Here is a 26,985-nt window from a genome sequence, read left to right as displayed (position 1 = left end):
TTTGATTGAAAAATAATTTCGCAAATATCATTTGAAAAAGGTTAATGGACGGGTGGTGATTCGTTCTGAGAACGCGTTCCGGACGCGCGCCCGCTTTTATGACGTGCCCCTGACGAAACCAAAGCTGCCACGGAATGTCACCGCAGTGAAAAACTACATCCGCATGCAACAAATCGCAACATGGTCGCTCAAATGCACAGTGAGTATAAATGTGGAATTTAGCCGTTATATTAGCGGCATACTGCCCACCTTAGGTCGGAATTACAGTGCTTCATCACACAGGGACTGGTCACAATTTGATAATGGTTGGACGATACCAGTATGCCAGTAGTATCCCTACAGACACTAAGTGACGGACGCCACCGCACCGGGTCATCCTAGTCTCTAAGTTACTCTAAGGTTCCCATACCCCAAGGCCGCCGGAAGCCTTGGGAACGGTGAAGATCCTGGAATACCAACCCCGAGAGTGATGACCCCGAACGCGTCGCTTTTTTATTAGCTCCTGGATCGCCGGGCAGTGCTTCATCTAGCCAAAAATAGAAGGTGGTCCGCCCCGCCCCCGAAAATAGCCGCCCTTGTGCCCTTCGTGTCCCATGCTCGCCCTTGTGCCCTCATCACTTGCCGTAGGTCCGCCATCCTGCCCTTGTCAGTCACGAGTAATGAGTAAGGGCTTTCAAAATAAGCCGACGCATCCGACTGTTAGTAAGTTTTCTGCGACGGCTATGAAATATCTCGTATGATATCAACGATAGTAGCTCATGTGATCAGTGGTTATATTCAAATGTACTGCAGTCAGTGTGCATCGTGTGAAAACGTGCCTCAGACGCGTGGCCTAGTTTAAGTTTCCAGGAAATTGGCTGACTTCCAAACTACTGCCAATCACTGCCGTTGTAAAGCTGGTAGTGTATATTCGATTTTTGAACACATCGTGATACTCTGGATCATTTTATCTAGACTATTAGACGAATTTTATACATACAAGGTGAAAAACTTTGTTCGGTGAACTCACAGAGAGACTCGCACAGACAATTAGTTTGAGTAGCCTAATAGCAATAATGTGTTCTGAAGCTGGCTGCTTAACAATTATCAACAGTTACTTGCCAATCACTAACACTATCAATTTAAACCAATTAATTTGATATTTCTAAGATTAAAAATATGCAATTTCATGTAGGCCTATACACTATTGCTGGCTCTTTTTCGCTGTATTTGCTACCTGAGATGGCTTTTGTCTGCAACTGGTTTTCCAAATCATTTTGAAAGCCCTATCTAGATTAACTTTTGTTCATTGACAGGCATAGGTGTAAGGATGTACTGTGGTCAAGTGTGTCACTCATGGCAAAATCAGAGTTAAACTTAGTTTCTAGTCCTCAATCGTAGTAGAGGGTACCTCGATTCTATGCAATAGGGAACATTGCAGTTTGCCCCTAAAACAGACGTGAGCGCGTTATTATGTGCCCTTGCTCCGATGGAATCACGCACAAAAATGCCCTTATTTGAAGTCAGCACCCTGCCCTTTTTTAATGCTAGATGAAGCACTGCCGGGGTAATGTGCTGCTCCTGACCTTTCTTGGGTCACATGTCCGGAGGGGACCTTCCCAAAAGGGAGGTTTCTTTCGAAACTGAAGCCGAGCGGTTAGCACCGTCCTGTACCGAAATCAAAACCGATTTCCCGGACGAAGACGCCAAAGGCTTAGCTGCTTCCTTTTTTGGTTTACCTTTGTCAGCGATATGAAGTTGGCATTGAGCCAATTCATGTAAAATCGCAGTACGTTTTTTTATGTGAGCATTTTTTTCATTGGTTCTGGGGTTAAACGATGTATAATAGATGCGATTGAAGACATGACGAACCTCCGTCGATGACATGGTCAACTCTGTTTAAATCCGACGAAAAACTGTTTTGGTGGGAAAATTCTTAGCTCTCGCGTATAAAATTGCAATGACCTCGATCGGGGGGGGGGGCGTCGTATCTACGAGCGAATGTGATTGGCTGTTTTTGGGATATACGGGGAATTCCGGCGCTACCATACTAAAATAATTAGGGGAAAGCCATAGAATGGGGAACGTTTCATTGGACTAGGTGCCGTATACTTGCGAATTTCAAATGCTCATTGCTGGTGAGAATGTAATTATTATCCGCCATAGGTATTGTTTCATTTTAATACCGGGTGATTGTTTTGATTGACATTGAAATGTAAGCGAACGTTCACTACACGAGGCCTCCACGTGCGCGCAGAGTGCTATAGACTGTTGCACACAAACACACGCTCGTACAGTATACGCTACTATAGTGATACTGTAAAGCTGCTTGCTGGCGCGTTTGACATTTCATCAACAGAAGAGCGCTGTATTTTCTGTTCGATTGAATTTGTAATAAATTGTAATTTCTTGTGACCTGAAAATACTAAGCAGCAAACTATAGGTATAGGTCGAGGTCTGTATATTGTAGTGGTAAATTCCAGGATTTAAAACGATCTAATACGCCAATTTATTACTGCACCGATATTTTAGCTTCCGCGGCCATACATTCAGCCACCCTCTGATATGTGACATCATATGAATTTTATTTGTATATTTTTTCATATTATGAAAAATATTTCTTTGAAAATATAATATAGTTTCCATGCCGCGCCTACCTGTACCCTCCGAAATTTTGGATGTGGACCTAAACAAATGTATATCTTTAGTCTTATTTGACTACAAAATAATCCTTTAAGATAGATAAAATACAATATTTAAACTTGTAGAACTTTGAAATCACGAATTAAAAAGATTTTTCAAGCAATGCCCTTACCCCAAACAACCTCTAGCTTTCAAGGTAAACCACACTTTGCCCATGGGCAATTTATTTAATTATGGTACCGTGAGGAAAAATGGAACCCTTTCAAACATCAATCGGAAAATTTTTTTCTGCCAGAAAAAAATCGAATCAAATACAGCAGGAAAATTCATATGTCAATACAAAAATTGATTTCTCCTGCGAAAAATATTTATTTGTTTCTGATCTTCCGGGAATATCGAGTACCGTGAATCTACGGCTCAAAATAAACAGTGCACGTGGCCAGCGGCACCGAATTCCTTATTTCCTGAAAGAATGGGCGGAGACTAATGTTTTTGCCGACCGCGATGTTGCCGATCAGCGGGCCGCCACACTGCCGTGAAATTTTGAGTAAATCGCACGACTCTAACGCATCTCTAAGCGCAGTTTTAGGGTCATAAAAATCATATGAAATAAACGTTTCTTCAGTGCCGTGGCTTGGGATTGACTGCTCCGCGCGCGAGCACAATTCTCCGGGATTCGAACCTGCGGCGCCGAACCAGCGGGCGTTGTTTGTTATTTTGAATTCACTTCTGTTGCTAAAGGAATTTCAGCTATTTTCAACTCGTTCGATCAACGCGGTTCATGGTTAAACTATTCAACAACCGAATCTTGTTCTAAATATCACAAAATGAATAAATTCTGAAATCACCCGATCCAAAAGTTGCCGGATTTTAGTTATTTCGCTGCCGGATTTTAGCGTGATGTTTGATATTTGGTTTATGCATGTATCTACCCTAGACACATCTTCAGCCCAAAAACTGGCCCTGTCAGAATCAAGATGGCCGACTGGCAGCCATTGTTGTTCGTCAAAATTAGCACTTTTTACACGTTTTTGAACTCTTTGAGGGAAATTTTGAAGACGTCTTGATCAATTACCTTGATCTTTCATATATATTTGAACCCCGCCCCCTGGCGGCCATCTTGGTGTCATTAGTACTCATTCGTAGGTGGGAAAAAGTTTTTCGACATTATATTGATACCTAAGCATGTTTTGTTACAACAATGAATTAGAAAGTTGTAGCTTATAACGTGTTCTATGATTGTGGTGAGTTTCAAGTTCATTGGTTTTTGTATAGGGCCTATGGCCACCAGGGGGCGTTGAATAATACAATATCTTAGTATTTCTATATAATATTTGTACCAATACATATTTTGTTACCACGATCAATTGTAAAGTTGTAGCTCATGACATCGTCTATGATTGTGGTGAGTTTTAAGGGAATTAGTTATTCTATATGGTCACCAGGGGGCATTGAATGGTAGAATAACCTAGTATTTCCTTATTATATTGGTACCTAGGCATATTTTGTTACCGCGATCAATTGCAAAGTTGTAGTTCATGATATGTTCTATGATTATGGTGAGTTACAAGGTTATTGGGTTTAGAATATGGTCACCAGGAGGCGTTGAATAGTAGAATACTTTAGTATTTCCATATTAAATTGGTAACGAGGCATATTTTGTTCACGTCACAATCAATCACAAAATCGTAGCTGCTGACATGTTTTATGATTGTGGTGAGTTTCAAGGTCATTGGTTTTTGTCTATGGTCACCAGGGGATGTTGAATATTGAAATTGTTAGATTGTTGAGCATTTGAAACCACTTCCCAAGTGGGCATGGTGTCCCTGGGCCCCTAGTTCATTTGTTCCGCTTATAATCTCTAATTTAGACTACCAAATTTTGATGCTGATTAAAAATACACTCTTAGGAAAGTCCATATTATTATATTATATTATTATTAAAGTCTATTACTCAAGTCCATATTCAGTTAATTTCTTTTCTTGTTTTCAACTATTTTTGTTACTTTTAAGCCCGGTCAGAATCAAAATGGCCAACTGGCTGACATTGTTGTTCGCAGAAATCAGCACTTTTAAACATTTTGTAAGGGCTTCTGCACAGAGATGACAAATTTCAATATATGTATTCATTTGTTTGATTGTAGGAAAGAAAAGCAAGCGGCAGTCTTGTCGACTACGCTACAAGGTTGAAAAAAAGGTGAATATTTATGTGGACCTGTCTCATCGATAAGTCACTCAATTGTGTAAAATAATATATGCAATTGTAGAACTACATGCAGTTTTGTCTATCGACTCGGGGATAATTTATTCATTACATAGCCCTATGCATAAAATTCCTATGTCTCACTCCCCCTTGACCGGAAAATGTAACTAATCCTGATTTTTTTTGGTTAGTAAGATCGTATCCATTGAATGAGGCCAATCCTGGGTTATACGGGTAAAAATCTGAGGCTAGAAAAGTGGCCTGTTGGCCAAAAAAACTATGGCCTTTTGGCCAGTACCAAACGCATCAGTCGAATTTCATAAGTGGGACTTGGATGAAATATCTCGGTCCAATTGTGAGATTGTTGTAAATTTTCATATGTCTCGATCAAAATTTCAAGATCTGGCTTCAAATGTCTAATGTCCATTTATTAATGGATGAGACCTGTTTTTTCTGGGATAGTTTGCTTACCTTATGGGGTACATACCTCATTTAGGTCTTAACGGAAAGCCAAAAATTGCGGACAACAACTGAATATCCGATATTATTCCAGTTCTGCACCAATTAGATAGATTGGCAAAAAGACTCCTTTAGTCCAGTTGAATAGGAGAGTAAATCCCTCATTTTGTGAAATTTCTTGAATTTGAACATTGTTACCATGCCTATGCCACCCTGATTTAGTTGTTGATACCCCACAAGAAAAATAACTTCATTTCGTAGGCATGGTGACAATGTTCAAATTCAAGAAATTTCATAAAATGGAGGATTGTCTCTCCTATTCAACTGGACTAAATGAGTCTTCTTGCCAATCTATCTAATTGGTACAGAACTGGAATAATAGCGGATATTCAGTTGTTGTCCGCGATTTTTCGGCAATCTGTTAAGACCGTTATGAGGTATGTACCCCAAAAAGTAAGTGAACTATCCCTGAGAAACATGTCTCATCCATTAATAAATGGACATTAACACATAAGCAGCTCAGCTTCATTAATCATTAGTGTTAGCAGAACTTGAAAAAGAAGTAACTTTATACTGATTTGATTCAAGTTATTGCCACGAAATTAACACGCGGTGGTAGAAGTCATGTTGTCGTGCATGTATAGACGAAACGTTTATATACAATATGCTTAGATCAGAGACAAAAAAACTTTTCGATCATCCCATGTGACCTTCCAATGTAAATGAATTGGCTGTATAACACGTGGGTTCTACATGCCGTTGTCATGGCTTGCCATTACACTGATTGGCTTGTAGCTGACTTGCGATTTTGGCTGATAGATTGGTGCGCACACAATACAAGTCACACATGCATTGTATGAATAGGATTTTTGTCAGGCCAGGCTATAAATCATAATTCTTAAAAAATAGAAAATGTCCTTTTATTCCTAAAGATGAAAATTATAAGGTAGGCTATTTATCGTATCTTTAAAGGCATTCCTTTACATGTGCATAACTTCTCTTACCGAAAAATGGCAAAATTTAATTTGGATACGCGTCACTCGGTATGCACAGGTTGGACCAAAAGTTACGGTCTTTTTGTGATCCGACCTATGCGTACCCTACTGTACATGGTAGCCTAGATCAGAGTTAGAGATATGGATACTTGACTCATCATCTATGTTCCCCTAGTTTGAAGTAAGTCTACAAAGTGATCTCACTAGGATTCCTAGTTCCATTTCCAGGTCCAATCCCAGATACATTAGCCCTGATTGGAAACCAAGAAAAAGAAATCATGCGAACATTTATGATTTTCTTTTAGATTCGCCAACACAATAAAAAAGTCAAGAAACTTGCTGCTAAAAAAACCACTAAAATAAGTAAGTTGTCATGCGGTATGTCAGATATGCCTATAGCATTTTTCATATCTAAAAGGTATATATTTATATTCTAGGAAAGAAGGATCCTGGCGTTCCAAACAAATGCCCATTTAAAGAAGATATTCTCAAAGAAGCAGAAGATAGAAGAATCCGCGTAGGTTTCATAACGTAACTTGTGGGGGACAACTAAGGAAAATTTTGGCCCTTTCGGATGATCAGTTAACTAGTAACTTCTAGCAACTGTTCAAGTAAACGGATTTTCTGAAAACCTTCCATATGAAACACCTTCTGGTGAAGAGTGGGAGTGCTGAATGCTTTTAAAAACCTCTGATTTTAGTCTGACTGGTCTCTTGAGATTAATGTAAATTTGATGTAGAAATTGCGGGGGAAGGGGCGGTGAGGCTGTTGTCGTTGTCTGTCCATCCAGGCTATACAAGCAAGTGCGGTCAATGTCTGTTTAACATCAACCTTTTTTAATGCCACTGCTTATTTGATTAACGCCACCTTATCTCTGAAAGCAAATTTGAACAATCTACCCGGTAACTGAAATTCAATGTAGAGGCCATTCTTTATATCGCCAAAATTGTTATGATGCCAAGCTTTTCATTAGCCCCCCAACAGTGGCATTATAAAGGGTAGAGCCTTTTTAGCCCATCTAGTCCCAGCATATCAAATTTGGTATGGATATTCTATAGGCGAAGGGCTTCTACAACGTTGAGCAGTTTTTCAATTTGACTCCCAAAGAGTGCCCTAGGGATGGTGCCAAATTGCCACTAGTCAAATAGTATTTAACAGATCCTTACCAAATTTAGTAGGGATGTTTATGGGCCAGTACTCACCCAAGTTAGATTTGATCCCTCAAGGGAACCAACCCTTTGCAATGGGGCCATTAGATTAATGAAGTCAACAAAATAGAGCTATGCTATTATCTGGCGATGGGTTGCTTGTTAACACGTTAGCTGCCACCTAGCGGTTAAGGTCCTGTCGCCATTGCCAACGCTAATTTTTGACATTATACAATTTATATGCTGCCAGTTTTATTTGTACATTGCTAAATCAATACACTGATCTATGTTAGTGTAAAAAACCAACAACGAGCTAACTCGTCACTGGCAATGGTGAAGAGATTCTCAATTTTATCTTTTCCTCATTGCCAGTGAAAAGTGTGGAAAATCAAATAGAAATCTATAAGAATAAAAGTTTCATTGTAAAAGTGATATAGAATGATTTTAGTCATTATATTCTTTTGAAATATTAGCCAGAATAGAAGCTAAAATTCATTGCCTTCTGAAGAGTTTAATGAAAAAATTTCAAGTGTGCACCAGACTTGAGTTACCCCCATTAATAATATCTTAGTCTCTCCATACTGCCAGACAATTGTTAGCTGTTTTCTCGCCTCTGCCAGGTCATTCATAACTCTATAAAATGACATTGAATCGATGACGATATAACTCGTCATGGCAAACTGCGGTGCACCCACCATGAAGATATTGGCGGCATCGAACGTGTTTACAGCCTATGCCCTTTTTCATTTCTTAGTGATCCTGTCAAAGCTAGCCCCTACATCCGGGCCCTGATGAATTAAACGTCATTACTTTGCTTTGGATGAAATTAGCACTTTCAGTATTTCGTATTAAGAATGTACTCACCATAGAAGTTTTCCATTAGTAAATTTATATTATATATTTTTTCAGCTTGAAGAGGAAAGGGAACAAGCAAAATTGAAACGAAAACAAGAACGTCAAAACCTCATAGATAAAAAACGAAATTTGACAAGTTTAGTCAGTGATGCTCAGAAACGGGCTTCAGCATTCGAGAAAAAACAAAACCAAAAAACACCTGCTGGATTAGATGATTTTAATAGCGGCAAATCAGTAGAAACTTCCAGAAAAGCATATTACAGAGAATTTAAAAAGGTTCATAATGTTTAGTGCATAGTTGTAATTTCCTAAGGCCTTGTAATTGTGTTAGTTCATGGCTACAGGACAATCAGTAAGTCATGTCCAACAAAATAGTTATTATGTAACAATGTAACTGTCAAGAGCACAATCATCCCAATTTTTTACCTTCATGACGTAGTCATGAAGGTTATAAGATGGTAGCGAGTCGATGACATCATTTTCGCGTCGCCACTTATAACTTGTTGGTGGGAGTTCAGAGGAAGATTTGACGCTCTTAAAAGAGACGCTCTTAACCGGCAAAACCATGGTCTGTTTCGTGTTATCTTTGACCTACGTGACTGACCTTGCTTGAGCATTCACTGCCGGCGCGCCGCTTCAAAGTTATGAATAAAGTATTATATAACTGATTGGTAATGACATACAACAAATTACAGTAACCTTTAAAGAAAGGTACCTAGTGTTTGACATTCTACTGAAAAATTCTGGATTGATTCACCGCATAGTTTTTTCATAGCGGGCATTTTAGTATATGAATTAATTAAGATGATTGACAGACGCGGGTGCGGTTCTATCGGCTGTTGAAGACGTTCGATGTGAACAATAATTTTAACCACGTGCGCGATGAAAATAGGGACATCAACCTAAGAAGCACTGAATTTTTTAATTACATGTGATTTGAATAGGCATCTGTGCTGGTTTTTCAAAAAGTCCGATCTTAATTGACTCCTATTGTATAGGCCTAAGCCTGGCCCTCCGGAATTGAATTGAATTCGACACAGTAATTCGCCTGTAATTTGTGATGAATCTTTTTGAAAATAAGCTTGAAGATTGGGTCTGGCGAGATGTCCAATCCTATTGTAAAGAAATGTCATCAATGATCAAGTATGGCTGCCATTGGGGTGGCCATCTTGAATTTCTTGTTTGCACGATGCAGCCTGCAATTCTTGATGGATTATCACAAAATTTAGTGTGAGGATCAGGGTAGGTAAGCTCTTCATGCCTTTAGTATTTGGCAGTCATCGGCTTTCAAATATGGCCGCCAGGTCAGCCATCTTGAATTTCTAGCACGAAACGGCCTGCAATTCTTGATGCATTTTCATGATACTAGGTGTAAGAATTTTGGTAGGTGAAATGTCTACCCCTTATTGAAAAATTGAGTTCAATTATGGCCACCAGGGTTGCCATCCATCTTGGATTTCTTTTCAGCACGATGCCTACACCAATTCTTGATGCATTTTTAGCCCACTTGGGACTTTAGTCCCAGCGGGCTATTGCGTTCACTTTTCGTCCGTCGTCCGTCCGTAGACGGAATCCAGTTATTTTGGGAAGTTTTGAAGACGCTTCAATGTAACGTCTTGATATTTGGGTTACACATGTATCTACCCTAGACACATCTTCAGCCCAAAAACTGGCCCTGTCAGAATCAAGATGGCCGACTAGCAGCCATTGTTGTTCGCCAAAATCAGCACTTTTTACACATTTTTGAACTTTTTGAGGGAAATTTTGAAGACGCTTCGATCAATTACCTTGATCTTTCGGATATATGTGAATCCCCCCAGGGCCCATCAACATAACAAAAATTGGGTCCGTCGGACTCAAGATGGCCGTCCTATGACCTTTTTAGTGCCCAAAAATGTTAATTTTTGCCCGAATTCTGAGTCCTGTAGCTTCCTACTGGTTTGCCATTTCTCATTGCAATTTGTGATGGGTATTCTTTGGAAAGGGTTGTTTTATACCTGAGACAGGTATTTTTCATCAGCCAAATATGACGCAATTGGCGGCCATCTTGGTGTCACCAGTACTCATTCGTAAATGGGAAAAAGTTTTTCCACATTATATTGATACCTAAGCGTATTTTGATACCACAATCAATTAGAAAGTTGTAGCTCATAACATGTTCTATGATTGTGGTGTGTTTCAAGGTAATTAGATTTCGTATATGGCCACCAGGGGGCGTTGAATAATACAATATCTTAGCATTTCTCTATTATATTCGTACCTATGCATATTTTGTAACCACAATCAATTGGAAAGTTGTAGCTCATGACATCATCTATGATTGTTGTGAGTTTTAAGGACATTAGTTTTTCTATAAGGTCACCAGGGGGCGTTGAATAGTAGAATAACTTAGTATTTCCTTATTATATTGGTACCTAGGCATATTTTGTTACCATGATCAATTGCAAAGTTGTAGTTCATGACATGTTCTATGATTGTGGTAAGTTTTGAGGTCATTGGGTTTTGAATATGGTCTCCAGGGGGCGTTGAATAGTAGAATAACTTAGTATTTCCATATCAAATTGGTAACGAGGCATATTTTGTTATCACAATCAATTACAAAATGGTAGCTGCTGACATGTTCTATGATTGTGGTGAGTTTCAAGGTCATTGGTTTTGTATATGGTTGCCAGGGGGCTTTGAATATTGAAAATGTTAGATTGTTGAGCATTTGGAACCACTTCCCAAGTGGGCATGGTGTCCCTGGACCCCTAGTTTCATGTAGTGTGATCTTTGGGGCGGCTAAAATGGGCTTGTCTTTTCATGTAAGGATATATTAACAGAAAATGAACATTATCGCCACATAGCCTATACTACTTAACTATTTTTAAACTTGTTACATCGTTACAATGTCAATATTTCTGTAAAACTTTGAATACTGAATCTTCTTCTACTGCGTCATGAAGGTATAAGGCCTGTGAGCCTCTTGTTATTATTTCGGGTTAACATGTTGTGGTTGCACTAGGCCTTACTTGGAATATTACACACAATTGATGGTTGTTTTTATTTTGCAGGTGATATCCGCATCAGATGTGATTTTACAGGTGTTAGATGCCCGCGATCCTAATGGCAGCAGATGTCAGGAGGTTGAAGAAGCTGTTATTAATGCCGGAGCTAAAAAGCGACTTGTTCTAGTTCTCAATAAAATCGGTACAAATATAATGCTTGGTTTCGTAGATAGGATTTTCATTATACAATGGCCAGGCTTTTGGATGGTTCATATTAGGCATCAAAAGTTTGAACCCGATATAATGACTGGTACTGTTGAACATATAAGATATTTGAAATAAATTGGTATCCTATAATCAAATTACTTAGAACCGTACTTTATCAAGGACAAAATTATAAAAAATCAAACCTCTAGTAGGTATTAGGGTGTTCATGTTTCTTGTATGTGTCAAGAATATTGTTGGGCCAAAAATTTGATATTTAGCATTAGCATTAACCCTTTCAGTACTGGCCATTTTATATGTTATAATACTGATATGATTTTTGGGTGAAAGTAGTGTCTCCAGTTAACTTAGCATTACTCAGAAACTACTCAACCTAAATAAACAAACTATACACCAAATTTGAGATATGAATCAGGGCTACATTTCAGAATAATTTCCCATGGTTCAGATTGGTGCATTGAGGTCATGTGACCAATGTCAGCCATCTTGGATTTGAAATTACCATGGAATCGCAGCCTGGAAAAATAGTAATCCTCAAAATAGAGCCATATTCCATATAGAAATAGATAACTACACTTCTTCCCTATAATATGATAACAAAAGAAATTTATTTGAACAAAATGTTGCATAGAAATATGGTACGGAAATATAGCACTCGACTGTGAACAATATCGTATCGGTGGGGTATTGTTTGATCTGAGTAACCCCTGGGCACCTCAGACTGCACTGATGATGATATAATCTGTCATATGTATTCTCCACTTCTTCAGAATCAGTCTATGTAAAGATTGAGAAACATTTTTTGCGTTATTTTCTTAAAATGAAATCCTAATTGCTTATCATATATGTATCTAGGTCACTAGACCTAAGGTACCCCCTAGACCTACTGAATCAAAAAAAAAAGATTGCTATCTGTATTCATCAATACCTTCATAAACAGATTATCCCTCTCCTCAGTCCATATCAGAGTAATTCTCGCCGTTGAAATTCAATGAGGACTCTACGTTCGACTGTGGCAATAGAGGGTTCCACTTGTGGCAAGCGAGGATGCAGCGAGGATCCACCAGGTTCGCTAGTGTGCACTCAGACATCAACCTCTGGATTCTTCTCATATTCGATTAAAGTCTATCCATAATTTCTCAAATTCTTTGAATGGTGATCAGTAAAAACCACCTTAAATATGATCCTTAAGATCATCTGAGTTTATCAAAATGAGTGATTTGCCTAATTTCTGACGAGGGAGGCTAAAAATCTAGAAATCTAAAACTTTTAAAATCTCTCATAAAATCTACCGGAGCACCACTTGGTAGATGTTTGCTGCCACCAGGACGCGTTCAAATACTATAGGATTCGAGTCCCGACGTAATTATCTAGCGTAAAGAGACCCCCTTCGGGGAATGGGGTGCGTATATTCTGTATATGTTTTACTGGCTTCCCGGATGGGGGTGCTTACTGAAAGGGTTGATTGTTAAGTGTGTATCAATTTTATCAACTAGATTACATAAAGCAGTGAGGTTCTACGCATTGATCTCTTCATTGCCTTGATTGATATAATGCATTCAGTAGTATTCAGTGTTTCTATTTTAAAAGAGAATAAACTGTTTTGAATATTGACAGAATTCCTTTGCTTAAACTTGTTTTAGGAATTTGTTTAATGTTCTACTTCTGTATTATAGATTTGGTACCGCGTGAAATTGTTGAGAAGTGGTTGAAATATTTGAGGAATGAATTCCCAACCGTTGCATTTAAGGCTTCGACGCAGGATCAGAAGGAAAATCTAGTGAGTTTAAGAACTTATTTAGTTACGTCTATCAATTGTATTACATGCGCTAACTTATTTCAAATCGAGCCCGCAATGGTATCCTGGAAATAATTCAGTTCATTGGACCTGACTGATCCTAATCTCTACTATATTGCATACCTAAATGTACGTTATATATCCTCAATATTTTGTTTTAAAGGCCGACTTAAATGAGGCTCCAAAAACCCACCAGTTGGTACTTGAGATTCTTCAGTGTAGCACCTCCTACTCAAAGTGAACCGGCGGTCTAGTTGATATATGATACACTTCCTCATTACAACTGTCAACACAAATTAGTGTGTAGACTAACAGGGGCATTTATTTTCTTCTAAGCAAAAAGAATTAATTCAAATTTTCTATATATACCTCTTCATTCATTCATCTATTTACAATACATCTTATTTATGAATTTCTTCCAAATCTCTTTTCTATAATATGCAGTAGTTGATTTATAGCCCACTTGGGACTTAAGTCCCAGCGGGCTATTGCGTTTACTTTCGTCCGTCGTCCGTCCGTAGACGGAATCCATTTATTTTGGGAAGTTTTGAAGACGCTTCAATGTAATGTCTTGATATTTGGGTTACACATGTATCCACCCTAGACACATCTTCAGCCCAAAAACTGGCCTTGTCAGAATCAAGATGGCAGTCTGGCAGTCTGGCAGCCTTTGTTGTTCGCCAAAATCAGCGCTTTTTATACATTTTTAGCTCGTGTTAGCGAGCCTATGTCAACTGTCTGGCCGATCGATAATCATGAGTCCTTTTTAGGCCAGCCGTAGGCTGAGCCTATTACTATACAAATGGAGCGAATTTAAATGACATGGTTTCCAGAGTAAAGGCTCTTTGTCTGTGCAACTGAGCATATATTCATACAAATCATTCATTAGAGCATTGTCCATTCTCCATCCCCTATGAAGCTGAATTTTGAAAAAGGGCCTCGTTAAAATTTATATGAGCTTTTTCGCGAAAATCTGGTTGCAAAAATATCTGTTTTAAAAAGCCAATCAGAAAGCAAAGACTCCTCTATGATTGGCTTAGCTGCAGAGATGAGCAGGTGTTCACGATAATCTGCGCGGTATTGTCTACCGTTTTATTTCCGGGTTTTATTTTAAGATCTAAAATTGTATTTCAATATCGATTTCTGTGAAATCTTTAGTTGATTTGGTTTTTAGGAGGAATATTTTTATTTGCACTACAGAAAATATCATTGACAATTGTGCAAAGTCCGGGAAAAATAGCTTTTTCTCAAATCGGATGGATGACCTTGATATGCTAATTAGCCATGTGCTCAAACTGCAAATTCAATCAAATTTTATTCAACAAAAAATATCAAATCCAATTAAATTTAACCTTATTGAACAAGGTAAACAGCAAATCCAATTCAATTTTATTTTATTGAGCAAATTTCAGAAAATTCAATTCTATTCCGCATTCAAATCAATAAGACCAAAGGAAAAAGGAAAGAGGCCAGCTCCAGTCGCTGTCTGTGCTACATTGAGCTGGTAGTGTATTTGGACAAATTTACCCCACGGAATGCATCATTTGCCATTTTATGAAAAGCTGACAGGCTGGCCATTGTGCCCCTTGGGGCTCTTGTTTATATATTTTTTTCTTGTTTTATTATCGATGAAATGAATTTTTGCATACCAGTAGCCTACATGACAGATTTTTACTTCACACCAGTTTGGCGAGCCACGGGACCATTGGTCCTTTATTGAAGTTTTTGAGGGAAATTTTGAAGATGCTTTAATCAATTACTTTGATCTTGATATGAAATGCTTAATAATGATAATAAAAGTATTAATAATGTAATATAACTTATGAATATAGTATCAATATGTGCTTTATCATAATCAACATGTCACGCTACTCAATATGTATTCAAAGTAATTAGCTCTAGTCAGTGCTCCTCATTAATTGATTAACGTCTCTCAAACATGTCTCTAGGTGTTAGTTTGTGAGTCCTGATGTCTACAACTTGTCTGACACCTAGTTCTCACATCATACTCATGATTCTGTATATAAAGACTATGTAAAGTTATGAAAATCATTCTCATTCCGGGATGCAATAAAGATTGTACATATAAGGTTTAACTGCCTTGTTGTTCCCGATGGATGGAATCCTGTACCGCTGGTGTAAATGCTAGTTCCCCTGCCAGCCTGCCGATACAACAAACTAGCCGGTTACAGTGTCCCTGGACCCCTAGTTTATGTGAGCATGTGATTCAGTGTTTTTGTCGGGAAGATTCTTGGCTCTTGCATATACGATTGCACTGACCTTGATTGGGGGCGTTCTCTTTACAAGCGAATGTGATTGGCTGTTTTTGGGATATTCCGGAAATTCTGGGAATTCTGGCACTACTGACATAATTATGGGAAAACCACAAAATGGCGAGCGTATCATTTAACTAGGTACACGTGTGAATTCCAAAAGATGAAAATATTGCATAAAAAAGATTTTGACTTCCACTCTGCAAACCCAGTGTTCTCCGTTGTAAAAATGAATTCGTAGGGACGGTACGTACTCAGAAAACGAGCGCCGAAGGTGCGAGCACTTATCGGGAACGGGGCTCCGAGGCCCTCCCCGGAAAAATTTTCTATTTGTAGGTGCTCAGATGCATTTTCCCAGCATTTGGGGTCATATTCAACTAGTTTAAGTTCGGTAATTTTAATAGCCTTTGGCTAGAAAGAAGTGATTGTCGGCAGTTTGCTTGAAACACTTTTCTGATGGAGATAGGTAGTCCTACGTGCATAATCGATGTTCTTCCATTCGTATAAGCCTAACTAGATTTGTCAATAAAGCTCGGCAAGCATTTATTTATTTCTATTTGGTAACCTAATGTTTGAAAACTATTTTGGTAATGATAATAAAAGTTTTTCTACGGGCAATCAGACTTGAAAAATTGAGGCCACTGGTTTCGTTAATTCAGAGGCTGAGTGTAGCGGTGTTTAACTTGTCGTGACCTTCGCGTGCATTGATTTTTAAAAAAATTTTTATTTTTAACATGCCGGGAAATCCCAGGATATTTATAGACCTACCTGAGCGGGGCCGCGTTGCTCCGTGTGTGAGCCGTTGCTACAATTATTGACGTATGTAATAAGTTTTTATGGCATGAAGCGTTTGTCTGACTCACTATTTATATAATTATTGACATACCGGTAATGTTTGTTTGTGTGTAGGAGAGTAATCGCTGGTGACATCAAATCTAGATCGCCACTGAAGGGTTTTCAAATGTTGGCTACAGGGGTGGCTAATCTTTCATAGGGGTGGACATGAAAATTAAATGGGCGGGTCGCCCCTTAAAAACCCCTTAATGGAGAACACTGAAACCCCACTGACAAAAATGTATGTGGGTGACAATCTTCAGACCTCTTGGTTTGAACCTGCGTTCGCCTAAAACTGCATGTTTCCTATTATAATAACCCGTGATCAATGCAGCTTTCGGGCGCCACAATTGACCTTGAACTTGCACTACCGATGTGGATTCTTACTTGAAACTGCGTTAAAGTGTAGACGCTGCGTGCTGCGAATATCATAACCCGGGTTCAACGAGCGAGTGTAGACATGGCTTCTGCCAATTTCTGGGAAAGAGCCCCCAAACCCCTGGCCTGCCTTGTTATCCCAGTTTATTATACATTCGTAGTAGCTGAATCGTACTTGAAGGTTTTCAAATGATTCTTATTTCGGACTAACTTGACTACCAATACTAAAGGGCAAATTCCATCAAAATAGAATATTGTGTAAAAGTTATTTTCAAATGTGATATATTTACAAATATCAAATATGCAAGAGTTTTTTCATTTCAGTCACAGGCAAAGATGCCTTTGCATAGAATATCTGAAGAGATGATGAAATCTAGTCGATGTCTAGGAGCTGATTCCCTAATGAAATTACTCAATAATTATGCAAGGAATCTAAAACTAAAAACTTCAATATCTGTTGGAATTGTGGGTAAGCGGCACTTGCATTTGATAGACAAAATTCTGTCGATACCTGCCTTTTTCAAGGAATTACAAATTATCTTTTGTATTTCATTAAAGGTTTTCCAAATACTGGTAAAAGTAGTATAATAAACAGTTTAAAACGTTCTAAAGCGTGTAATGTTGGAGCTACCCCTGGGGTTACCAAGTGAGTATATGAAAACCTAGTTTAACTGAAATGTGTTTGCTCTACATAGGCTTGCTTGTATATCCAGGATTTGCCATATAACATTGAAATATGAAATAGATTAACTCAGCGATGGGGTCATTGAAATGTCGGACCTTTTTTCGGATCACACAATTTGTGCATGTTGAATTGACCAAAGTTCATCTACAATTCTGAACTGCAGAACTGATCACTATCTTTTATTTTTAGACAAGTTCAAGAAGTGCAGCTTGATAAACACATCAAATTGTTGGATAGTCCCGGTGTTGTCATGGTAACTGGTACATCAGATACTTCGATAATATTACGGAATTGTGTGAAGGTAAATATGGATATGAATTCATCTTCATCTTTGAATTCATGCATGTCTATTTTTAGCCCACTTGGGACTTAAGTCCCAGCAGGCTATTGCGTTCACCATTATCCGTCGTCCGTCCGTTCGTCGTAGCGTTCGTCGTAGCGTTCGTCCGTCCGTAGACGGAATCCAGTTATTTTGGGAAGTTTTGAAGACGCTTCAAGGTAATGTCTTGATATTTGGGTTACACATGTATCTACCCTAGACACATCTTCAGCCCAAAAACTGGCCCTGTCAGAATCAAGATGGCCGACTGGCAGCCATTGTTGTTCACCAAAATCAGCTCTTTTTACACATTTTTGAACTTTTTGAGGGAAATTTTGAAGACGCTTCGATCAAGTACCTTGATCTTTTGGATATATGTCAATCCCCCCAGGGCCCATCAACATAACAAAAATTGGGTCCGTCGGACTCAAGATGGCCGTCCTATGACATTTTTAGTGCCCAAAAATGTTAATTTTGGCCCGAATTCTGAGTCCTGTAGCTTCCTATTGGTTTGCCATTTCTCATTACAATTTGTGATAGGTATTCTTTGGAAAGGGATGTTTTATACCTGAGACAGGTATTTTTCATCAGCCAATTAAAATGCAATTGGCGGCCATCTTGGTGTCACCAGTACTCATTCGTAAGTGGGAAAAAGTTTTTCCACATTATATTGATACCTAAGCGTATTTTGCTACCACAATCAATTAGAATGTTGTAGCTCATAACATGTTCTATGATTGTGGTGAGTTTCAAGGTAATTGGATTTAGTATATGGCCACCAGGGGGCATTGAATAATACAATATCTTAGCATTTCTTTATTATATTCGTACCTATGCATATTTTGTAACCACAATCCATTGGAAAGTTGTAGCTCATGACATCATCTATGATTGTTGCGAGTTTTAAGGACATAAGTTTTTCTATATGGTCACCAGAGGGTGTTGAATAGTAGAATAACTTAGTATTTCCTTATTATATTGGTACCTTGGCATATTTTTTTACCATGATCGATTGCAAAGTTGTAGTTCATGACATGTTCTATGATTGTGGTGAGTTTCGAGGTCATTGGGTTTTGAATATGGTCACCAGGAGGCGTTGAATAGTAGAATGACTTAGTATTTCCATATTAAATTGGTAACGAGGCATATTTTGTTATCACAATCGATTACAAAATCGTAGCTGCTGACATGTTCTATAATTGTGGTGAGTTTCAAGGTCATTGGTTTTTGTAAATGGTCACCAGGGGGCGTTGAATGTTGAAATTGTTAGATTGTTGAGCATTTGAAACCACTTCCCAAGTGGGCATGGTGTCCCTGGACCCCTAGTTGTGAGTTTCAAGCACATTTGTTATTCTATATGGTCACCAGGGGGCGTTGAAAAGTAGAATAACTTAGTATTTCCTTATTGGCTTGGTGCCTAGGCATATTTTGTTACCATGATCAATTGCAAAGTTGTAGTTCATGACATGTTCTATGATTGTGGAGAGTTTCAAGGTCATTGGGTTTTGCATATGGTCACCAGGGGGTATTTCCATATTGAATTGGTAACGAGGCATATTTTACATAATCAATAACAAAATCATAGCTGCTGACATGTTCTATGATTGTGGTGGGTTTGAAGGTCATTGGTTTTTCTATATGGTCGGGGTGTTGAATATTGAAATTGTTAGATTGTTGAGCATTTAAAACCACTTCCCAAGTGGCCATGTTGTCCCTGGACCCCTAGTAGTTATAGACCAAAACTTTATATAAAAACCATTTTGATTACAGATTGAAACTTTAGAAGATCCAGCCACTCCTGTGGATGCAATACTAAAGAGATGCTCAAAAGAAAAGGTACGAAAAATATGCCTCTTGGAATCAACCGAAAAAGCCTACATGTGATTATTTGGATTATGTTTTGCCCATGACACATAGCTACTTACTTTGTTTTCAAAATAAGTACAAAGTAATTCAATGGGGAATAGGGAATGGTCCTGCCAAAATTAAGCTACTTATGGGATGCAAACATCCTTGATTATATTGGAATTATAATTCCCCCCGCAACGAAGTGAAGTGGGGGTATACTGGAGTCAGGTGATCCGTCGTTACGGTAACACATATGTTTGTCGGGATATGTAGTTGTGCATGTGCGTTTTATTTTGTAATTGGATTCCAAGATATTTGTTTTCTTGGACACTTAATACATGAAAAAGATAAACTTCTAAAGTAGTTAGTGGAATGCTAAGCCCCTGTGCAAAGTTTCAAGGTCACATGATATTCCATGTGGCCAACAGGGGGTGCTCCATACACGAAAAAGTGACAACTTCAGATCACTTGTAAATGAAACATATTTCATTATGTCTCCCTGGTGGGGACTGGGGCACTCGAGATTTCCTCCCCTATTGAAAATGAAGGTTATTGGCCATCAAATATGGCTGCCAGGCCAGCCATCTTAAATTTCTAGTTTGCACAATACAGCCTAAAATTCTTGATGGATTTTTATAAAATTCAGTGACTGAGTCGGGTAAGATGTTCAGCCCTATCGAAAATTGAGGTCAGCCATCAAGTATGGCCACCGGGGGGTAGCCAACTTGGATTTCTTGTTTAGCACAATACAGCCTGGAATATCTGATCATTATCCATGAAACTTGATGTGACAGTTAAGACCGGTTTGTCTGTGTTCGACTTTGATTCTTACAAAGTGGGGGAGAGAATTGTGGGGGGGGGGTATTGTAGGCGCAAGGCGTAGTTTTAGTTATTATTATCATTATTAATCAATAAATACAGGGACAGTCATAATGTGCCCAGTTGCCTTGGATATGATCCGTTATCTTTTATAGAAATTTATAGCATTCTTTCCTGACAAAAATTTCAAGTTTGGATGAAATCTTAGTGAAATCTTAAGTTGATTTGGTTTTTGGCAGTAATCTTCGCACTACGCAAAATTCATCCTTTATGATTTGTTAAAAAAAGAAACATTTAAGAAAAACGGCTTTTTGCCAATTGGATGGATGACCTTGATATGCTAATTAGCCATCTGCTCCAATCGGAAATTCAAACTTCTGTAACAAAGATAAATCCAATTAGATTTTATTTTTGGAACAAAATTACATCATATCCAATTCGATTTTATTCCACATTCAAATCAATAGACGAAGGGAGAAGATTGATCTGAAGTGTTCCTTTCTGCCGTCCTTGCTACTTGTAAAACCCAATTTTATGGTGCAAATTATATTGAGCGGAGAGTGTATATTTAAAAATGAAACCCACATATTGCATCATTTATGAATAGTGAATGTGACGGCTGGCCATAGTGCCCCTTGGTGCTCTTGTTTTAATCATTCAACCAATTGAGGGCATAATTTTAAGTATGTAGGCTTGAGCTTTCTCTATTGTCAAAGACACTCAGCCACCATCAGATTTGCAAGACCAATGGCGTACAACTAGTGGTTATTCAATTACTGTTTATATTTACAGATAATGTTACATTATAGAATACAGGATTATACCGACGTCACTCAGTTCTTACAGTTAATGTCAATTCGGTTCGGTTTACTGCGTAAAGGTGGCGTTCCAGACACTGTTAAAGCTGCTAAACGAGTATTACAAGATTGGATCACGTAAGTTCAAATTCAGTCTCAGGTTATTGATTCTCATTGGAGAGAGGAATTGGCAAGAATCTTATGTTTAAATTGAGTTTCGATAAAGTGGTTGATGGAAGTTACCGCTTATGGTGACTTATCCCTGGAGTTTTCAGTCTTAGATAAGGTCATTTTAAGCAATTTAGCCGGTTGATTCATGTAGGGATCGGCTTGGCTTAATACATGCACCTGGCTATGCAGTGTATTATCGACCTGACTATATTGCATATGTCCCTGTCGGGTAGTTTGTATTCATTTGGAAGATGGCAGCACCAGTCAGGTGTTGTGTAATTTTAGGTTTTAACAATACACCGCACCTTGGGATAGATGCAGTTCAACCCTACGTATGTCTTGTTTAATGCTGCACTGTGGAGTAGATGCAATATAGTGATCGATATGTCCATTAGAAACCACACTGCAATGAAATTTTTTCATAATTTTCACAAGCAATGTAGGGAAAAGTTTCAGCCCCAAACTTGGTTAAATATGGGCTTGCTTACTATCTAGTTTTACAAATACATAACTTCATCATCATAGTATAGACTATTCCCGCGTTTATGTAACTGCCAGTTGTGATTAACTTTGATTTTTTGTATTTTTTTTAGAGGAAAGATCACATTTTATACTCATCCACCTGAGCAGCACACATTACCAACACACGTCAGTGCTGAAATAGTTCAATCGATGGCGGAACAGTTTGATTTAAGTGTTATTGAAAAACAAGAGGATATGACATTAGGAGGTCTGTCACTTGAAAATAGCCTTGTTTCTCATCAATGTCATGCATTGTAGAGTATTACAACCCACTTGGGGTATAGCCCCAGTGGGCTATTCCGTTCACTTTTTGTCCATTGGTTCATCTGTTCAAGGAATCCAGTTATTTAAGGATGTTTTAATACGGATGGATTCTCTTGACATTTGGTTTGCACATATACATATCTACCCTAGAAACATTTGCAGCCTGATAATTGATCAGAATCTAGATCAATCTAGCCAATTGACTGCCATTATAGTTCACTATTGGCATGGTATTTCAAGTAGATATACTATTGGCATCAAACAGTAGATGGCTGGAACTTAGATCATCCGAGTAGAACTTAGGTCATCCAAGATGGCCACATATTGGTATGTGAAATAGCCATTTTGGAGCTTGTTCCTGTTTCATAGTCTACAGGTTTATACAGATTTTTGGTAAGTGGATTAAAGGCATAAGGAGTATGAACTCTACTGTTTTTGTTGTGTGTAGGTCATCCAAGATGACTGCCACAGTTATGTCGGTGTCTTGAAAAGCCAATTTGGAGATTGTTACTGCTGTATTAGTAAGGTGTAAAATTTCAGATTGATTTTTTAGTCCACTTGGGACTTTAGTCCCAGCGGGCTATTCCGTTCACTTTTTGTCCGTCCGTCCATCCGTAGACAGGATCCAGTTATTTTGGGAAGTTTTGAAGACGCTTCAAGGTAATGTCTTGATATTTGGTTTATACATGTATCTAACCTAGACACATCTTCAGCCCAAAAACTGGCCCTGTCAGATTCAAGATGGCCGACTGGCAGCCATTGTTGTTCGCCAAAATCAGCACTTTTTACACATTTTCGAAGTTTACGAGGGAAGTTTTGAAGACGCTTTGATTAATAACCTTGATCTTTCATTTATATATGAATCTACCAAGGGCCCATCAGCCTAAGAAAAATTGGGTCGATCTGACTCAAGATGGCCGTCCTATGACCTTTTTAGTGCCCAAAAATGTCAATTTTAGCCAGAATTCTAGGTCCTGTAGCTTCCTACTGGTTTGCCATTTCTCATTGCAATTTGTGATGGGTATTCTTTGGAAAGGGATGTATTTTTGATCAGCCAATTATGACGCAATTGGCGCCCATCTTGGTGTCATCAGTACTCATTCGTAAGTGGGAAAAAGTTTTTCCACATTAAATTGATACCTAAGCATATTGTGTTACTATATTCAATTGGAAAGTTGTAGCCCATAACGTGTTCTATGATTTTGGTGAGTTTCAAGGTCATTTGTTTTTGTATGTGGCCACCAGGGGGCGTTGAATAATACAATAACTTAGTATTTCTATATTTTATTTGTACCTATGCATATTTTGTTACCACAATCAATTGCAAAGTTGTAGCTCATGACATCTTCCTTGATTTTGGTGAGTTTTAAGGACATAAGTTATTCTATATGGTCACCAGGGGGCGTTGAATGGTAGAATAACTTAGTATTTCCTTATTAGATTGGTACCTAGGCATATTTTGTTACCATGATCAATTGCAAAGTTGTAGTTCATGACATCGTCTATGATTGCGGTGAGTTTTTAAGGAAATTAGTTATTCCATATAGTCACCAGGGGGCGTTGAATAGTAGAATAGCTTAGTATTTCCTTATTAGATTGGTACCTAGGCATATTTTGTTACCATGATCAATTGCAAAGTTGTATTTCATGATATACTACGATTGTGGTGAGTTTTTAAGGTCATTAAGTTTTGCATATGGTCACCAGGGGGCATTGATAGTAGAATAACTTAGTATTTCCATATCAAATTGGTAACGAGGCATATTTTGTTATCACAATCAATTACAAAATCATAGCTGCTGGCATGTTCTATGATTGTGGTGGGTTTCAAGGTCATTGGTTTTTGATGGGTTTCGTCGTCAGACGAACCCATCTATGGCATCGTCGTCATGTCTGTCTGTCTGTCTGTCTGTCTGTCTGTCTGTCTGTCTGTCTGTCTGTCTGTCCGTCTGTGGATGTTTCTTTATGACACGATTTAAGCTGTTTGTGTGGACCGACAATTCTGTAATTTCACACAGGTATTCTCTACTTGATGTAGATGGTGCAGCTTGGTTTATATTTGATTCCGATGGTTATAAGTGCTCTAATTTGGTTAAAAGATAATTAACGTTACTCGCTAGTTCAAGCCGCTGTATAGCGCGTTGCTAAGACGACGCTCGATCGACATACTGGTACTCGCTGTGTAATACTGAACACGTATATACCTGTAGATATTGATCGTACTAGCACCGGTTTTAGATCGGTCTTAACACTTCTCGGAACTGCTGTGCTAAATGCTGAGAGGCCGAATCTATGCGCAATCATTTAATGAGCTCGTCACATTTGATAGTGAATGGATAAATAACCGGTGTCAATAACGGTCGCTACTCCCCATCAGTATAACTCATCAGTATAAGAAATAATTCTTTCGAGTTTTTTTTTTCAATCCCCGAAGTTGTTGTTACTATGTTGACCTCGCCGTTTTATAAGCTTACCGATGATTCTTCTAGTATTTTCAGGGTCACAAGACATGACGAAGTCGCCAAGTTTTGTACAAATTTCAAGAAACAAACAATTATTTAGGCGGCACCTGATCTATTCATTAATTATGATAAATAATGTTTATTTCATTAAAAATTTGTTTTATTCAAACACTACTTTCATCGCACATAGCGTGATCGGTAGGCCCTACTATTCTACGGTAGGCCATGGACTCTTTCATGTGGTAGGCCTATTACAAATGATACAATCCGCGTGTCCGTGAATAAGTGACACGTGGTGGGGCGGGTTGTGAGGAGCATCGAAACTAATCCGTCACAAATAATAGATAGAAAGCAATACCTTAAGAGGTTAACTTTTATTAACATCATTACCAAATCAAAACCTGCACATCCTATCATAAATAGAAATTCTAAGAATTTATTTCAAAGAATAATAAATTACGTCTAAATATTGGGATTCGAACTTGTAGCATCGATTCAGGTGCCTTTCCCAAAGCGAGTATCCCGCGGGGAAAACCCATTACTATTTATATCTAGAATCGCCTTTTTGACAGCGAGTTCGGTGAATGAAACAGAAACAATTACACAGAAACCCATCATGGAAAGTTTCTTTCTGGTTGTATATGGTCACTAGGGGGGCGTTATGTTTTGAAATTGTTAGATTGTTGAGCATTTGAAACCACTTCCCAAGTGGGCATGGTGTCCCTGGACCCCTAGTTTCATACTTGAATTGTGGTTTTTAGATGTGAGGAAGATGAGCCCTATTATATTTGACATGTATAGGTCATATAGGTGAAATAGGTATTATAGACTGCGTTCTTGCTCTACAATCTATAGGTTTTTTACTGATTTTTGTTTGACTTGATATGTGTATCAAAGGCAGGAGAGGATACACCCTTGTTTTTTTGATGCATATGATATCCAAGATAGCCAGCATAGTCATATTGAAACCAATTTTTTGACATGAAACTTAGTGTCAGGTATATGTACCCTATTGCAATTTTGCATTCTCTACATTACTCTGACTCACTGGCCGAGAGGAATTCTTAACATGTGTCTATTTGAACTGTCTAATGTGTTTTTGTTTTGCAATTTAGTTTTTAGAGGTAATTTTAAAGTTTCCATATATTTTTGTACAGGTTTGAAAACATTAAGTGCCAATGACATTGTTCTGGAAACTGAGGGAATAACACATGGTATTATTGATGAACCAAATGATGATGATGAGGAAATGATAGAAGATGAAGAGGAGAGTGAATATGAGGATATGGGTGATGACACTGATGAAACGAAGGAGGTAAAATGATTGAAATCTTTGTTTAAGTTTTCCAAACTGAACTGAAAAAAAAACAAATGCACACGGGAAAAACGTTTTTTTTTTTCCTCGAGAAAAATGTTTTTGCTATTGCTGTGTTCATCAAAATCAATAAAGAAAATGTCACACAGGAAAAACTACTTTTTTCGAAACAAGCACTGCTTGATTTGAGCAAAATATTTTCTAGGCGAATCCTCGTTTGCCTCAGCATTGTTGCCAGTACCTCATTACAATCATCCTTTTATTTCCATTCACATGTTATTTTTATCATTGAAAGCTGGAAGGTGTGACTGTTGCCATGAAACCTGCTGCAAAGGCTCAATCTATAGCTAGTAACCGAAGCAACAAAAAATTGACGGCTAAGCAATCGATAACTGTAATCGATGAGATGAAAGCCAGCGGACAGTTGAATCGAGCTAAAAAAGAAGAACTCAAAAGAATGAAGAAAAAACGTAAAAAGGCTGGTAGGTCACTACGGAAACCAGTTAAATTGTTGGTTAACGAAATTAGGTTGTGTGCTGGTGCTGACGATTTTAATTCTATTTTTCAGATGCACTGGGAAATAAATTGTCTGATGCATTAATGGGTGCCATGGAGTTAGGAGAAGACTATGATTTCAAATCTGATTATAAATAAAAGTTTAAAATAAAAATGAATCAACTGACTATGAGGAACGTCAATTCATATTTTACTTTTGAAGTGGAAAAAGTTTGCAATGGTATGAAATTTTCCAATTTGAGATACCGGTACTGTCAGTATCACAGTTCTGTCCAGGCCCAAAGCCAGCCAGCCATGTGTTTGGGGGCTTTCGGTTTTCATGAAAGTGGAACTTTTTATAAGGCACACTCACTAAAAGCACATAGTGTTAGTTGCGGGTCCAGACAATTCTCAAGAAAATTTTGGAAAAAGACAAGCAACCAGGAGCAATTTCACGGCTTATGATCATAGGGGAAAAAATGGACGAGATGCTTTCAGGTCATGAAATGACT

The 26,985-nt window shown here is 38.2% G+C and overlaps 1 protein-coding gene across 1 annotated transcript; it reads left to right on the top strand.

Annotated features, from left to right (window-relative positions):
* The first annotated feature begins 142 nt into the window (after positions 1 to 142).
* LOC141901336 (guanine nucleotide-binding protein-like 3 homolog) lies at positions 143 to 26,676 on the top strand. The gene is made up of 16 exons (XM_074788520.1): positions 143 to 199; positions 4,766 to 4,818; positions 6,584 to 6,641; positions 6,716 to 6,795; positions 8,336 to 8,557; positions 11,335 to 11,470; positions 13,170 to 13,273; positions 17,101 to 17,245; positions 17,335 to 17,422; positions 17,651 to 17,762; positions 19,551 to 19,616; positions 21,240 to 21,382; positions 22,009 to 22,145; positions 25,821 to 25,978; positions 26,274 to 26,460; positions 26,547 to 26,676. Exons 1-16 carry the CDS (start codon positions 181 to 183, stop codon positions 26,630 to 26,632), a joined length of 1,794 nt encoding a protein of 597 aa, XP_074644621.1. The 5' UTR covers positions 143 to 180; the 3' UTR covers positions 26,633 to 26,676.
* The last annotated feature ends 309 nt before the right edge of the window (positions 26,677 to 26,985 follow it).

The sequence above is a fragment of the Tubulanus polymorphus genome, chromosome 3 (genome assembly GCF_964204645.1).
Source record: "Tubulanus polymorphus chromosome 3, tnTubPoly1.2, whole genome shotgun sequence".
NCBI lineage: Eukaryota > Metazoa > Nemertea > Palaeonemertea > Tubulaniformes > Tubulanidae > Tubulanus > Tubulanus polymorphus.
The sequence above is the reverse complement of the archived record's forward strand: the minus strand, read 5'-3'. Positions and strand labels throughout refer to the sequence as shown.